Source organism: Leptinotarsa decemlineata, unplaced genomic scaffold (genome assembly GCF_025532065.1).
Source record: "Leptinotarsa decemlineata unplaced genomic scaffold, Ldec_3_MD MMD2_tig00078422_RagTag_RagTag, whole genome shotgun sequence".
Taxonomy (NCBI): domain Eukaryota; kingdom Metazoa; phylum Arthropoda; class Insecta; order Coleoptera; family Chrysomelidae; genus Leptinotarsa; species Leptinotarsa decemlineata.
The window spans coordinates 10,877,819-10,894,936 of record NW_027412747.1 but is presented as its reverse complement, the minus strand read 5'-3'; the positions used below and the strand labels follow the sequence as shown (position 1 = coordinate 10,894,936).

The 17,118-nt window shown below is 33.5% G+C and overlaps 1 protein-coding gene across 2 annotated transcripts in view; it reads right to left on the bottom strand.

The window, feature by feature from the left end:
- The window catches only part of Slc35f5 (solute carrier family 35, member F5), a 32,762-nt gene that overhangs the window by 2,969 nt on the left and 12,675 nt on the right, over nucleotides 1-17,118 (bottom strand). For both annotated transcript variants that reach the window (XM_023170350.2, XM_074186375.1), the window contains exons 3-6: nucleotides 11,511-11,693; nucleotides 11,303-11,456; nucleotides 4,126-4,285; nucleotides 3,822-4,067 (exon numbers count right to left, since the gene is read on the bottom strand). In XM_023170350.2, coding sequence (XP_023026118.1) covers nucleotides 3,822-4,067; nucleotides 4,126-4,285; nucleotides 11,303-11,456; nucleotides 11,511-11,693 — 743 coding nt within the window. The remainder of the gene's footprint in view (nucleotides 1-3,821; nucleotides 4,068-4,125; nucleotides 4,286-11,302; nucleotides 11,457-11,510; nucleotides 11,694-17,118) is intronic.

The window sequence follows — 17,118 nt, the reverse complement described above, 5'->3', positions numbered from 1 at the left end:
TCGAGTATTTTCCTCAGTAATATTTAATTTATGTTCTTATTTGTAATCCAATCGCAAATAAATTAGTATCGTTAGATTTGTCAAAAAATCCTTTTTTCGGAAAGTGCTTGTCAAAAAATGGTCGCCATTTGAAAAATAATAGTTAGACACGAAAATGTTATTTTGTAAACTTGTCTCATTCATATTCAACACACTAGTCACTAAAACTCCGCTATTGCAATTTTCTGATATCACCTGAGGTCCATAGATTAGTTTACGTCCGATCATGGCCACCTATGCAATTTTAAAAGTGACTCTGAAAAAATCAAGTAGGCTGAAAAACTTCCGGAAATGTCAGTTTCTGATCCAGAATTGTCTCAGAAATCCAAAAATGTTACAATATACAGGGTGTTCCATTTAAAAATTCAGAACCGGAGCCATTTCCGCTGAAACCGGAAGTGACCGGAAAGTGAAAAATATGTGAAAACTCTCCTCTCCACATACCATTTATCTGTACCAAATCTCGTTTTGATACACCTAATAGTCTAGAAGTTATGACTTGTCTAATAGATTCGTTGACACCCGGTATATATATATATATATATATATATATATATATATATATATATATATATATATATATATATATTTATATATATATATATATATATATATATATATATATATATATATATATTTATTTGAATTTATGTAAGGATGACAAATCTAATAGTTTTTTTGGTTTATACAAGTTGACTGTAGTCTCCTTGTAGTTCAACTTGTATATACACCTTATAATTTTGTTCTGAAGTTTTTTAACTGATTTCAATAATGAATTTGTTGCCATACCCCATACTGATATAAGATATTGAATTTTGGAATATACTTATGAAAAATAAATCAATTTAAGGTATTTTAGCATGAGTAGTTTGTTCTACTCATTCAATCATCTACTAAGTGAACATTTATTCGATTCCAACTGTGAGATTTTTGAGTTTCAGTTTGTATTGTCTGACTAATGCAGAGAATATTGAAATTTGAACTTATTAAATAAAAACGGTGAAAATTCATTGATATCATAGAAAGCATAGTATCTCTATGGCAAGGTATTTGATACAACATTGCAAGATCTTAGATTGCATTCGTTTAGGTGCAGAAAAAATCCGAGCCAAACAGCAAAGTACTTGGGACTCGATTAGTTTCAACTTGGTTCTACTTCATGTGTGGAACCTTTGTCTAAGGGAAAGATTGTTAACTACCAACAACTCCATCTCCACCAGTCCTGCTGGTTGATGAATAAGAAACATCTGCGAAACTAACTTCTGTGAGGTACTTGCATGAATGTCTGTCAGATATAATTCAATATCCAGCGTAGTGTTAGCAGAAGAAGTAGTTGTTTTACGGCAAGCATTTACCAGAACCTACGGTGTAGGTAGTTGGGAGTGGTATATTTCGAGGATTCATTTTTTTTCTATGTATGTATTTCTCCTCGATACAGTATTCAAACTTATTTTGATTACATGGGAAGTTTCTTCCCCAATTGGGGCTTTGTTCACGAGATAGAGCTGTTACTTGTTAACAATCTTTCTCTTATAATAATAATAATATTAATAATATTTATTTCTTTGGTTGAAAAGTACAGTTGACAGAAATCAATGCACAATAAACAAAGAAAATGTCAATTATAAAAGTAAATGTAAAAACATGTAAATGTAAATAACTACATATAACCATTTTATAAAAGTCAGGCAAAATAATATAAACAACACAATAACACAAACAGTGATAAACATACATAAGTAATGAAAGTAACATACAAATGTAACTAGTTATTGACTATAAAAAAGCCAATAAAATATAATCAACACACGATTTCTCAAGTATTGAAAGTGAACACTTTAACCAAGTGTGCTAAAGCTCAAGATCTCAGGTTAGTTGATTGGCGAATTCATGAATGGGGTAACACGTCCTTTGAAGTAGCATTTTTTTCAGCTGACTTTTGAACACATTAATATTTGGGGAATTTTTAAGAGCTATTGGAAGCATATCGTATAATGTACACCCACTGTACTCTAAGCTTTTTTCATACAAAGAAGTTCTATGAGCGTTTGGTACGATTAGATCTTTCATACAAGCAGTCAAAATGTGTTGAAATTATTTGAGTTCCAGACACTCTGCTGTTTTGGTCAGATCTTTCCTGCACTGATGAAAGGTACTACCTAGGAACTGGTCTGTAGGTGATCTACTGGAATGAATTCAGCATGAGCCCGCTGCTGTATGAATGACAAACATTTGCGAGACTAACAGGATATAATTCAATGTTCAGCGTGGTATTAGCCGGGCAAGTAGTTTAATTTCGAAATATTAATATGTTTTTCTGTATGTATCTCTCCTTGATTCAGTATTCAAATTTATTTTCCCTTCTCATCTGTCGCGCTCAGAAATACTCGCGGATATAACTGTGGCATACCCAGAAAATGGAGGTGTAAGGTCACCCATTGATGGCCCTCCTGTATCCTATGATTTCTAAACATTTTACGAAATTTTACAAACTTTTTTCACCTTTTATAGAAACTTTCAATTTCAATAGTTTCCAGAGACGATGTGTTTGAAAAAGTTGCAATAAATTATTCCAATCATCCATATCTGAAGTCAATCTAAATGAAAGATTATGTTCTGCGATTCCATGATTAATCCGATTCATAATAAAGTCAAATATTTCAACTTCTTTGATGCATTTGTGGCGGCCATTTCATTTGTAACACTTTTATGAAATTCGGACAAGCATGTCCTTATTGCCCAATAAGAGGGATATTGAACACATTTTGGAGAATGAAAGGTGCCAAATTTATTGGAACTACTTATTCCCCACCATCAGTTAGATTCCAGCTAAAAACCTGATTTAGTGCTCTTTGACTATAAGAGACTGTTTCGGGTGAAGCGAATCTTGTCCAAAAAGAGAAAGAAAAGCGGATGAAATATTGAGATTCACATTCAAACTCCTAGACGACTTTATTAAAATAGCTGTCCTATAATAGGAGTCCTAGGTGAAATGATGCCTTCGCTACTTTTTGACTTGAGGATCACTTCGAGTTGGCTCAAAATGGCTGAAATCTTAGCCGGACAAATGCAAGAAGCTGTCATTATTGGTTCGCTACGTCTTCTCAGAGCACACAATTTTCGAACCCAGTGATCACCCATTCCACGGTTGTGAGAAGGGGTCATCGGCAAAGTCCAGGGCCTGACCAGCAATCATTTTAGGCAAAAAAAGGATATTAATAATATATATTCCAAAATATGACCCAACAGTATGAATCCAAAGCTGCATATTCCGGTTTGTATGGCTGAAGGTTACCTGAGAGGATCAGAAGAGCTTCTCTTGGTTGGAGGGTGCAGGTAGTACCTGCACCTTCTTGAAATATGTCACGAGAGATCTACTTCCCAAGCTATCACCTACCTAGGTTTTTTGCAGAGCCCCTTTTTTGCTAGCTGGCTGAAGGTTATTGACGACTCAAGAGATGATGATTAAGACAGGATGGTTTTTTGAGAAGTACTTTGAGAAATTCCAGATTCCAGCTGATACTTTCATGAGATATCAACGCAGAGGTAAATTAACTTAGCGATTCGAACCATAAATATGAAGAGAATTGATAATTTTTATGAGATTTAATTGTTTGTTACTGATAAAACATTTCAAAGCTGTTAGTTTTAACAATATTTAAATTTTGAAAAGCCCTTTGAGAATGCATGAAATTTTCCTAACGACCCCATCTAATTTGGTTCTTTTTTCTGAAAGTGTTCATTATAAATTATATAGATTTCTTTGAAGATTTAATACTTACTGTATCAATCTGGTCCGACGGCAAATACTGAGATAGGCACAACGTAGAACACTGAAGACTGGATCCCAATTATCGTAATGGGAGAGAACGGAGACTGCCAAAAAGGCTATCAACATCGGTACAGTACCAGTGTAAAAGAGTATAGGATAGGGCACTTCTTTGAGAAAGACGTCAGCCATCATAGTCATTGGTATTGTCAAGCTCATGGCTACAGTAGCCATGAGGGAGGAAGTTAGAAAACAACCCCTAAAGAGAGAATGAAAAGATCATGATTTGTTACTTCGGTTTGTGTGAAATTACTTACCATAACCAGAGGGCTTCTGAAATAACTGTTCCCAGCAAACCGTTCAGCAACAGCAGCAGCAGCTGTTCCCGTGTAGGCCACTCGAAGACCTCAACTTTGCTAAAGTGAAGAAAGAAGAATACAGGCCACAGCAAAATCAAGTTGAAAAGTCCCACGAAGCCTAAAAACGACATATTTCAGTGGAGGTTCTGAACTCTAAATATATTTAATGGAACAATTTTCAGTTACAATTCAGACAAAGTTCTAACTCTTCAATGATAATATTAGAGAATTATGAGTATAGTTGCCGGACTGAGTCAATGGCCAGTGAGAAGACCCTTCCTCAAAATGTGCAGTAGATGTGTAGAAATCTGTTATCTGTCTGTTAGATTATTCGAGCTGTAAACCTAAAATTGCAAACAAAAGTTTCTTTCCCTTTTTTCCTAATACTTTGTCATACACTGACCCAAACTTTACGCAGATACGATTTCTCTCACAGGCCATGACTCAGTTCGGTAGCTGTAATACCATTTTAATATTTCAAAACCTTTTATAAGATAACAAATTTTTGAGTGATATATTATGAACACAATATCAGTAGTAATAGTGCAAGGACTAATAATTACGAGACAAATTCACTGCAATTTTTGATAATTTTGTAACTGCTCATTGACTTTGGTGCAGTAAAGATTATTGAGAAACTTATAAATATTTATATAAAAGTCAAGTAGTATTTATTATTACAATGACACAGACACTCTGTGTGTGTGTGTCGAATGGAGTAGACGTGTTTTCGATTCGCTGCTGCTAATTATTGTAAACCTTGGACATAAAAGAAACGATAAGTGAGAAATTTGATGCAGAACTGAAGATGTTGAAAGAAGAGAATGCTGAACTGAATGGCAGTTGAAAGATCAAGGTGGAATTATTTCGTCACTCGTCAATCAGCAGGAAAAATGTGAACAAGTAATGAGAAGTAAAAATATTAGACTCTATGGATTAGCGGAAAATGAGAATGAGGATAGTTTTAATGTGGTTTGATAGTTTTCAATCAGAAAATGACCCCAAATATAAATAATTCAGAAGTTGAAAATGTTATCGTATAGGTAAATATGATCCTCAGAAATCTCGTTCGTTATTTATTCGTTTTACCATGAATTATTACGAAAATATTGTATATAATAGGAACAATCAGAACAATACTTGTATCACAGTTAGAGAAGAGTTAACGCCTGCTCAAAATACCTTACTACGTGCAGCCATGCAGAAACTTGGCACCTGTAGCAAAGTGTGGACTAACTTGAGCAGATTTTTCTCAAATATGATCATGAACAATCAATCATCAAGCAAGGTAGATGTTATTGAATTATGAATTTATAAAATTACGGTCCACTTATGTTCTGTTTTTTTTTTCTTGAACTAGGTCACGATTATTATTATCATCCGGCGATTACTTGTTTTAAAATGTTTTCAAATCAGGTCTATAGATTATTTCATTTGCAAGTTAGAAACCATTGTTATTTTTCTTTGCATCTGCATCTGAACAGTTTAAGATATTGCTTTTTCAATCTCTCTTTTTACAGCAGAAAGTTATCATTTTCGGGTCAAAAATCAATAGGAGTAAAATCATCAATTCAGTTGAAATTCACATAAATGCAGATGCACTTCATGTTGTTGATGAAGCCAGAAACCCTGGCTTGTTATTTGATTCTCATGAGGTTTGAAAAACATCAACAAACTCATTCAACAAGCCTACACCTCCCTCGAACTGAAAAAAATGTGTGAGAGCTTAGTACTAGCACAATGGAATTTTGCAGATACTCTTTATTGGCCGAATCTGACAATACACTATAATACACTATAAACAAAAAATTCAGAAAGTCCAGAATTCTTGGGAAAGTTTTTGGCTTTCTACTACTCCATCTTGATACAAAAAAAAAGGATGTGGGAATCTTCCAAAGAAAAGAAGGAAGTAAGCAATTTGAAAATAGCTGGGAAAATTGGTTACTTCCTTCTTTTCTTTGGATGATTCCCACATTCTTTTTTTGTATCAAGATGGAGTAGTAGAAAACCAAAAACTTTCTTTCCCAAAAATTAATTAATCACTCCTAAAAATATAACCCATTCAATTCAAATCCAGAATTCTTGTTTGGGACTTATATATGGAATAAGAAGAAGAAACAAAATATCTCACAAGCTCAAGGAAATTGGATGGCTAAATATGAAGAATAGGAGAAAACTACATGCTGCCTGCATCATAAGATTCTCTTATATAAAATACCTTCGTACCTGCATAGGAAATAACGTTTGGAACCGATGTTCGTAATATTAACATCAGGTTCAAAGGCTCTGTTTAGGCATTCAAATTTTTTGTTTTAGTAATAACTAATTTAAGTTTCGGCAACACTGCTGGGGGTTTGAATATATAGATCAACTTAGTTAAAAGTAGTGCGCTAAAAATTATAGTTCCGAACGGAATCGGAAAAGAAAAACATTTAGAAGATGGTACTCGCCGGTGGTGTTATCGTATCGGGTGAATAGTGAATTGTTATTTGAATTCAAAGACATTTTTTTACTAACATCGCTTCTGGAAGCAGTTTGGATTATTATTATTATCTTGTTGACAAAGTTAGTGAATACATATAAAAGAATAAATGTCCTATGAATATAAATATATAGATAAAATATAATGTAAACTTAAGTATAAAAACACTGAATAAAAAACCACAAACAATGGTTGAAACATACATACCCATAAAACATTCTAAGTTAAAAATGATCGGTATAGAACTCAGTCAAACTGTAATAGGGTCTACTCCAATTTTTCTGTACTGATTGGAATCAATATTTATCTCTTTAGGGTAACTCGGCAGATGGTTAGACATCTTCACATCATTGTAAAATAAGGAGTCCTTGACCAGAGAGTTGCAAGGGATAGGTAATTTTAAATTTTTTTGCATGCTCTGACGAGTTGTATAGTGATGGGTGGTAACAATGGCCACAATATGTTTCTTAATTAAACACACTGTCTCCAGAATAAAAAGAGGTACAACAGTCAATTTTTTTTTAAATATAAACAGTTGCCTGCATGAGTCAGGAGGTTTAGCTTTGCACAAGTATCGTATAGCTCTCTTCTGTAATACAAATACAGACTCCAGCAAATTAAGGCTACACACACCCCAAAAAGGTGAGGCTCTACCAAAGCGTGGTATGCTGTTTTCGCAGTATAAACTGCCAGTTCTCTAGCAATAACTCTCACTGCATAACAGCCGGTGGATTTTACTTTTCATTTTTCTGATGTGAGCGTCAAATTTCAGTCCATCAGTTTGAACATTTAATCGTTTTCACAAACTGACTGCGACCATTGAGATATGACTCAAACCACCGTAATGTTTATCCCTCTACATCCATAGATATTCAGCTTACGTAGCAGTATTTTATGATCAACGCAGTCAAACGCTTTTGTAAGGTCACAAAACACTGCTGCACCAGCATCTCCATCATTCATATTGGAATACAATGGAATACATCCAATTATAGAGATTCATTGATTGCAACATTTTCTAAATTAATCAGTGGGTCATATGGTACCACAATATTCTGACTGAGCTTCTGTCCAATCGAACAGTAGAATTCATTTATATCGTCCACACTGATTGGTATTTCAATATCTCTGCTCTTTTTGGTACTATTTCTCAAATCATTCATGATAGACCAACTTTCTTTAATTTTATTGTGTGAGTTATCAAGTCTATTTTTGAAGTAAATTTCTTTAGCAAGTCTGATGGTATTCCTATAAACTCTCCGATAATTATTAAAATATAAATGAAAGTAAGGATTATCAGTGAATTTCCGCAGATGGTGTTGAAGCCAAAACGAGAAATGAATAATTCTCAATCATGAGTTTATTTAACCATCACTAAGTTATTATTCGGTACATTCTGTGTTGGAGGTTCCCATATCCATTACAAAAAAGGCTCTTTAACACCTCCCATTTTCACAACCCAGCTATTCAAACGCTCTTTCAGTTACCACTTAGCTAAAGTATTCAATGCTATTCCTGAACTTAAAAAAAAGTGCCACCCTCTCAGTTTCAAATTATATCTTTTTCAAAATCAATAGCATGATGAACTTTTCAACATTCAACAACGTTTACTGTGGTTTACGCTTTTCTATCTGCTTTTATCGTCTTCTATTATTTTTTTTCTTTTTTGAGTGATTCATGACCAATAATTGTTCATTAGTTTTGTATCATCACTAGTCACTGATCTTTGTATTCATATACTTATGTTAATGCTATGCTACTTTAACACCCATTCAGATACTTTTTATGTTAAGTGGAAGAACAGTTCAGCAGTTATTTGCATAGCTGCGAAAATTGGACTTCGCCTTTCACCATAACTTTTTATATGTAGTTAGAACACTGAATTTTTTTTTCTGTGGTTATATTAATAAAGAAGTTTATTATTATTAGTATCATGCTCACTTGTATTTAAAAAAAATACTGCATACTACAAACTCTTCCTTCTAACCACTTTGAATTTTACTTTACATCCAAACGCTTTCTGAGAGTTTATCGTCACAAGTCTACTTATGGTGCGCAACTCCATAAACGTCTTTTTACAGTATTTGCAAATGAACATCAAAATTACACAACTTCAATTTTATTCAATTCAACACAAAACTGAAATGCACTCCAAAACAAGCATAATAACGACACTATAGATTAATAGGATCTGACGATTGCGTTATTCCAAATATGGGTGACATACGATAGAAGGTCGCCTGTTGATCTTTGTTTCCGAAAGCCATATTGAAGATCGCTCAAGACATTGAAGCCTTCCTAATATTTGAGGGGATGGTGGTGTACGATTTTCTCCATGATTTTTGATATCACTGATAGCAAAGCGACTGGTCTACAGTTATTTGGAAGATTTTTCTTGCCCTTTTTGGGAATAGGCTGAACGCGAGCAATGTTCCGACAAGAAGGAAAAACCCCGTCAACATTAATAATTCATTAGCCCTTAGAAACATGCAGTTTTTAGACACGTTAACATAATTTTTTAAGATAGAAGTTTAGATTATGATAAACTTGCTAGTTTGAAAGCTGAATGATGTCAAAAGTGTTTTTGATGTGTCGTCTGAATTTTCATGTCTATAACTTTTATAAAAAAATCTAATGCAGGGTTATTTTTCACTCATGAAGAATAATCTGTCTATGGCCCATTATTTAAAGCAATTTTAATAATGAAAGGTTTGATTTCCTGATAACGCCAACTTGATTAGCAAATGGGCGTCGAGAAGAGTGTTGCAGTTCTAGTGTTTGGGAACAGTGCTTGTTTTGGACCAATTTCAGTAACTACTATCATAACAAAGTCAGTCATGTATTTTTGATGTTTTATCTCCAGAAAAACATCTTTGGAGTCAAAGGTCAAAGCATATAAGTACTCTGTCAGATATGAATATTACTGGAGTTTTTTCCCAACACCAAATCGTTATTTTTACACCTCGACACGTGTTTCGATCACCAAGTGATCATCTTCAAGAGGAAGATAAAACTAGAAACTACTCAAAACTAAAGCTATTTATGCTATTCAGGTACATCATACAGGTAGGTAATCAGTAATACCACCCATACAAGTGTACCACCCTAAATTAATTTTACAATTGGCCTTTCTATTATTTTACAATATGTCCTTATGTATGTTTAAATGTTACAGCTATATATAGAACAATTTTCAGCTATATAAAATTAGTTTCACAATATTGCCTATCTAAATATATTTACAATGTGTCTTTTTGTAGTAATCAGTAAACCCAACAATATTATTTCAACAAGCTATATAGTATGCTATTTGGTATTGGTCCGTTATCGTTATACATAATATTAGTATGTTTACTTATTTCTACACTCTCATAGGCATCTAGTTGCCTATTGTTGTTAACAACTACAGGCAACGATAACGGACTAATACCAAATAGCATACTATATAGCTTGTTGAAATAATATTGTTGGGTTTACTGATTACTACAAAAAGACACATTGTAAATATATTTAGATAGGCAATATTGTGAAACTAATTTTATATAGCTGAAAATTGTTCTATATATAGCTGTAACATTTAAACATACATAAGGACATATTGTAAAATAATAGAAAGGCCAATTGTAAAATTAATTTAGGGTGGTACACTTGTATGGGTGGTATTACTGATTACCTACCTGTATGATGTACCTGAATAGCATAAATAGCTTTAGTTTTGAGTAGTTTCTAGTTTTATCTTCCTCTTGAAGATGATCACTTGGTGATCGAAACACGTGTCGAGGTGTAAAAATAACGATTTGGTGTTGGGAAAAAAACTCCAGTAATATTCATTACTACACCAGGTTCCAAACAGTACATCATAAATCTGTCAGATGTCTCAAGAATGTAGATACCAACATTCTTCATATCTAGAATTCGAAGGCACATACTGTCGTCTGCCAAAAATAAACTAAATGTTAATTTTTCTCAAAAAATATTTGTTTATCAATTTTTATTTTATCCCCTTGAAAGTAGTCCCCCTCAAATATAATACACTTGTGCCAGCGTTTTTTTCAATTTTCGGAACAGTTTTAATATGTTAGGAATCACACGTTAAAAGGCAAGACCTCGTTAATCCTTAGCTCGCACAAGTTTCGACTTGAGGCTTGTAGTTTGTAGGGTTGTGACAGCTGGTTAACGGAAAAACATATATTTTTTTGAACCATTTGGTATTTATTCCCTTGAACTCTCTCAGCGATTCGGTTTGTATCTCAATCGTCGCAAAACGCCACCCTTTCATGGGTTTCCTCAATCTGGGGAACAGGAAAAAGTCGAAGAGAGGCAAATCTGGTGAATACGGTGGCTGATGCATGATGACGCTGTTGTTATTGTCCAAAAAACTACGAATAAGCAATGACAACTCAGCAGGTGCATTAACGTAAGACAAAAGCCCTAAATTGTGTTTCCACATACCGAACTATTTCTTCGTATTGCTTCTCGCAAGTGGCTCGTAACTTCAAGATGATACCCCTTACTTATTCAAGGAACACTTTATTGGAAGATTTTCACTAAACAGTTTTACGAAAACACAACACGTATTTCTCTTTACAATAGTTTCTTCAGGCGTGTCTATACTATGCTAGTATAAAAATTCATGTGAACCATAAAACTCACCAAAAAATAATGGAATGTCTATTTTATCTTCGTGGTCAACTTTTCTTCGCAAGAACACCAGGTACACAGCATATAAAAAGGCGCTGAATAAAGACAATACTGCTCCAAATGGAATTTTCGGTTCAAGGCTGAGATCACTAAAACTGACCAATACCTGAAAACAACAAAATTCACAATACTGATACATACAAGCGGTCTATTTACTTACTATTCCCATAATACTGAGTGAAACTGCAACAAGCTTCGATAAAGTGAATTTATCATTTTGGTTAGAAGGAAAAAGAGACGCTAAGAATAAAGTGAAGAGGCTCGAAGTGGAAGATAAAACGTTGACCATCCCTGCTTCAGTTTCCGCAAGGGCCACTTGGTATGAATAATTAGCAACGAACCACTGAAAAAAATAAATTAAACCTTTGTCTGAGAGAAAAATTGTTAACTAGTAACAACTCATGAACAAAGTCTCAAGCGGGGAAGAAACATCCCATGTACCAAAACTCTAACAGAAATCAAAAGTGAAATCTATCGAGATATATATATATATATATATATATATATATATATATATATATATATATATATATATATATAATATACAGGGTGTTTCAGAATTCGACGGACAAACTTATACCAAGTCATTCCTCTTGCAAAATGATGAAAAATGAGGTAGGACATGTGTGTCCGGAAATGAGCCGTTTCAGAAATACAGGGCGTTGAAGTTGCAAAATAAAAAGACCCTTTTCGTCGTAGCTCCCGGACTAAAAGGAATAAATTAATGAAACTCAGCAAATCGATTACGAGCTAGAATGTGCTTCCTCCAGTGGTATGTTTGCTTCAGTATCAGTAGCCAGTGGTTCCAGCGGGGTAATAGCTTATATTTCCCCCCTTATTTTTTACGCCACTGACTTTATATCCATAACCGTCTTTTTTTTGAATTCCTTGATCAATTTTACGTAAAAACCAAATAAACATTCACTATGAAAAAACCAGTAGTTTTCGAGAAAAATTGAGTTGAACTGATAGGTGCATTCTCATATGGGAATATTAATAATCGAGTAAAATAATCGAAATTCCAAAACCGAAATTATTTGAACTCTTTCATCATTTTACCATTCATTGTGTGCTTGAAAAATTATTCACTTCGGCAACATATTGCGGATTTTCTACCATTTTACCAACTTTTTTTGCAGATATGTTGTGAGCCCGCAGACCTACTGAATGGCTTTACCTCGAGATTTATTTTTTAATAAAATGTTCCATCCAAACGATTTTCAAAGACAATTACGAATAGTTGGCAAAACTGAACTCAGAATGTTTTATCGAATTATCTTCTCTCACTGGGTAAAAATCCAAGTTTTATCGATTAACCAAAATACCATTACTTGTTTCAACCTTAGCCATCTACAATGTTTCCTGGACATATCTATTATAGTTTTGTTAGATAACTGTACCGATATTCTCGAGTTCTTCAGCCACTGGTTGAATAGTTTCAGAATACATTCACGTGACTTATAACAATCATTGATCCACCTAAGCAATGAGGATTACTTTATTCATTGACAACAATAAATTTGTTAGGGGGCTGTGGAAATGAAATGAGATTCGTATGACACTTCCAAGTTAACGTAGCTGTCAGATAGTGTTTGATTGTGTATTTCGTATAATAAAAATGAATTTTACATTCGAAGAGTTAGCGGACATGCACCTTATTTATGGAAAATCGGGACGAAATGGAAGGTTGGCACAAAGAATGTATCGTGAAAATTTTCCTGGAAGAAATAGAATTCCTAATTGGAAAACGTTCGAAAACGTGGACAGAAGACTCAGGGAAACAGGAAGTTTTTTAATTACCAGAAGGAATGCAGGTATACAGAGAACTGTAAGAAATTATATCACAGAAGAGGAGATATTGAACTATGCTGCTGAACATCCGTCTGAAAGTAGTAGATCTATAGCTAGAGTGCTGCATGTGTCTTCATCATCTGTTTGGAGGACTTTGCATGAACAGCAGTTATACCCATATCGACTGAGAAAAGTTCAGGCACTGAAACCAAAGGACTATCCAGATCGAATTGAATTTTCTCGATGGTTTTTAAGTATGTGGAGAAATAATCCGGAATTTATCAAGCAAGTGTTATACACTGATGAGGCAAAATTCACAAGGGAAGGTATTTTCAATTCTCGCAATAGCCATATTTGGGCCGAGGAAAATCCTTTTGCTATTCATCCTCATGGCCATCAAACAAAATTTTCATTGAATGTTTGGGCAGGAATAATAGAAAACCGTTTAGTTGGTCCTTATCTTTTACCAGGTAATTTGAATGGGGACAATTATAGCACTTTCTTGGGAGAAGTATTGCCTGCCACAAATGGCCTGCCAGATCACCAGATTTGAATCCTGTTGATTATTTTCTTTGGGGTCATATGAAGTCACTGGTTTATGAAACAGAACCAAAAAGCCAAGAAGAATTAGTCGCCCGCATTCAAGCTGCATCGATAACGATTGCCGAAAATTTAGAATCATTTGAAAAAGTGCGATTTTCTATGTTGCGCCGTTGCAGATCGTGTATAAGTGTTGACGGAAAAAATTTCGAACAATTACCCTATTGATTATTCATCAGATGTTCTCATTATTATTCAAAAGCACATTTGAATTTTCAATGTAAATTTCAAAAAGAAATTCGTGTTTATGACTCACTGTTCTAGAATTTCAACAGTATTGTTTCTTATCACATTATCTAAAATATGTGTAGAGAAGGTATATTTTGAACATGATATTTCTACTCAAAGATGAATTATGAGTACCGACATCCAACTAAGAGTTATGTAATTAGCTGTAAATAGACAACTTCCATTTCTTCATTTATTTAAAAAACTTCATTTACTGACTAGAGTTAGCGAAGATCTTATCAGATGGTTATTCAAATAAATTGACTTCTTCCAAATACATTTCTTTTTTTCAGGCGTATAATTAGAGTCTACTGGTAAAATTTTGTTTTTCGGCTTCATCTGTGAAAATTTGAAAACACTGTATACTTTGAGAATGTTTTTCATTTTCTTATTAATGAATATTCTTCAAGATATTTACGATCCTACAAAGAGAAGTGTGATTTCCGAATGGGAAATACAGGATAATTGTGAACAAAAAATAATTTTCCCAAAATCCAGAATAATGGTGTTATTTTAGGATTATTGGAGCCTAACTCAGTCGAGATTCCGAATGATCGCAAATTTTATTTGGGGTCACTTTTTTTCAGATCACAAAGTCACTCGAAGATCTGAGAACAATGAAAACATTTCAACAATGAAATCTATTGATAAGCACGAAAATAAGCCTCAAGAGTTATGATTTGTCATTACAATATGCTAAACATAACAAAAATTGGTACGATGATAGAAAACCCACAATAATTACCATCACTTGCAAGCGCTAAATTAATGGTAAAATCATAAAAGAGTTCAAATAATTTTGGTTTTGGAATTTCGATTATTTTAATCGATTATTCCCATATAAGAATGCACGTATCAGTTCAACTCAATTTTTCTCGAAAACTACTGGTTTTTTCATAGTGAATGTTTATTTGGTTTTTACGTAAAATTGATCAAGGAATTCAAAAAAAAGACGGTTATGGATATAAAGTCAGTGGCGTAAAAAATAAGGGGGGAAATATAAGCTATTACCCCGCTGGAACGCCACTGGCTACTGATACTGAGTTTCATTAATTTATTCCTTTTAGTCCGGGAGCTACGACGAAAAGGGTCTTTTTATTTTGCAACTTCAACGCCCTGTATTTCTGAAACGGCTCATTTCTGGACACACACCTAACCTACCTCATTTTTCATCATTTTGCAAGAGGAATGACGTGGTATAAGTTTGTCCGTCGAATTCTGAAACACCCTGTATATATATATATATATATATATATATATATATATTATATATATATATATATATATATATATATATATATATATATATATATATATATATATATATATATATATATATATATATATATATATATATATATATTATATATGATGAGCTGTTTTCTCGGGTTTCGCTCCGTGTTCTGTGTATTTTCTCCCAATCTTCTGGTGATGTCTGGTTTTTTCAACTAGTCTAGTTGAAAAAACCAGACATCACCAGAAGATGGCAAATGAGACTTTGCCGAAATGTTGTGAAAATAATCCTTATGGGGAGAAAATACACAGAACACGGAGCGAAACCCGAGAAAACAGCTCATCATACTTTATCCGTGAGAATCTTCGAGTTAACATATATATATATATATATATATATATATATATATATATATATATATATATATATATATATATATATATATATATATATATATATATATATCATTGGTCTAACAATCATCACATAAATCCAATGGATTTGTATAGAGTATTTTTAAAATTCGACTTTGGAGATATTACAATTCAAGCTGTTCATGTATTATGTCCGGGAATAACAGTTATGTTGACATGTGTATTTTCCTGATGATTTAATTTTTCACATCTACGAATTATATTCAGAAAATAACGGAAGTTTTCGTTTTTTAATGAAAGTATTTATTTATCGGTCTGCATTATTGTTGTCGCTTTCAAAATAGTTCCCATTAGATATTATGCCAGCACTTCTTCCAATCCTCGAAACACTTTTCAGATTCGATCTTTGGGATAGAGTTAGCTATTTCAGCAATGCACTTTTAATGTCATCTATATGTGTATAACGACGGCCGCTGAAGGTTCTCTTTATGTTTAGAAATAGTAATAAGTCACACGGAACCATGTTTGACGAATACAGAGGCTGGTGCATCGTTACACTATTGTTTTTGGACAAAAATTCACGAACAAGCAATTAAATGGGAGAAAGGTGCATTATCGTGGTGCAAATGTCATCAAACGTTTTTCCACAAATCAGAATGTTTTTTCGGATTGCTTCATGAAAACGACGTTGAACTTGTAGGTATTACTCCTTTGACCGCATGGCAATTTCAAAATCAAATATACTTTATTGTCTGAAGAAAAATACATCTTATAGAGAAAGTCTTGTGATACAAAAAACAGTACAAGTTGAAATAAATAAATATACATATACTAAGCAAGTGAATATTAGTTCGTAAGTGTATTAAAATACTCCTGAACTGAGTAATACATCCAATCAACCGGAATCATTTTGACTTCTTTTCTGAATTAATTGAACACATTGATTTTTTTTTTATTTTAACTGGTAGGTGACTGAAAAGTTTGATGCCATTGAAAATAATTGAGTCCCTAACTAATGACCTCGTGGGAATAGGCAGGTCTATATTGCTATTGGGTCTGTGGGTATTATGAGGGGAAGTGTGGCTCACACAAGACAAATGGTGTTTCTTTATTGAAAAGATTGTTTCCAAAATGTATAAGAAGGCTACTGTTAAAATACTATGAGCTTTGGAAAGAGGTTTGCCTATAACTAGGGAAGCAGCTTTGCACATGTAATGGACTGCCCTTTTTTGAAGAACAAAAATTATTTGAAATAAGTTTCTGGAGCAGACTTTCCAGAAGGCAATTTCTATACTAATATGGAAATCTATGATAGCAAAATGGTCTCTTCTTGAATGAGCATAGCCTAGTTCTGTAGAGATGACTTACAGCGAGTAAGCGGCAAGCTTCTTGCTTAAGTTTATATTATATGGTCCTTGAACTTCAATTTATCACCCATATTCACCCCAAGAAATTTATAAATATGTATAATTTCTAAGATTCCATTACCAAGGCAGATATCAGTTAAGGTGCAGCAAATAGTAAGGATGCTGGTTTTATTG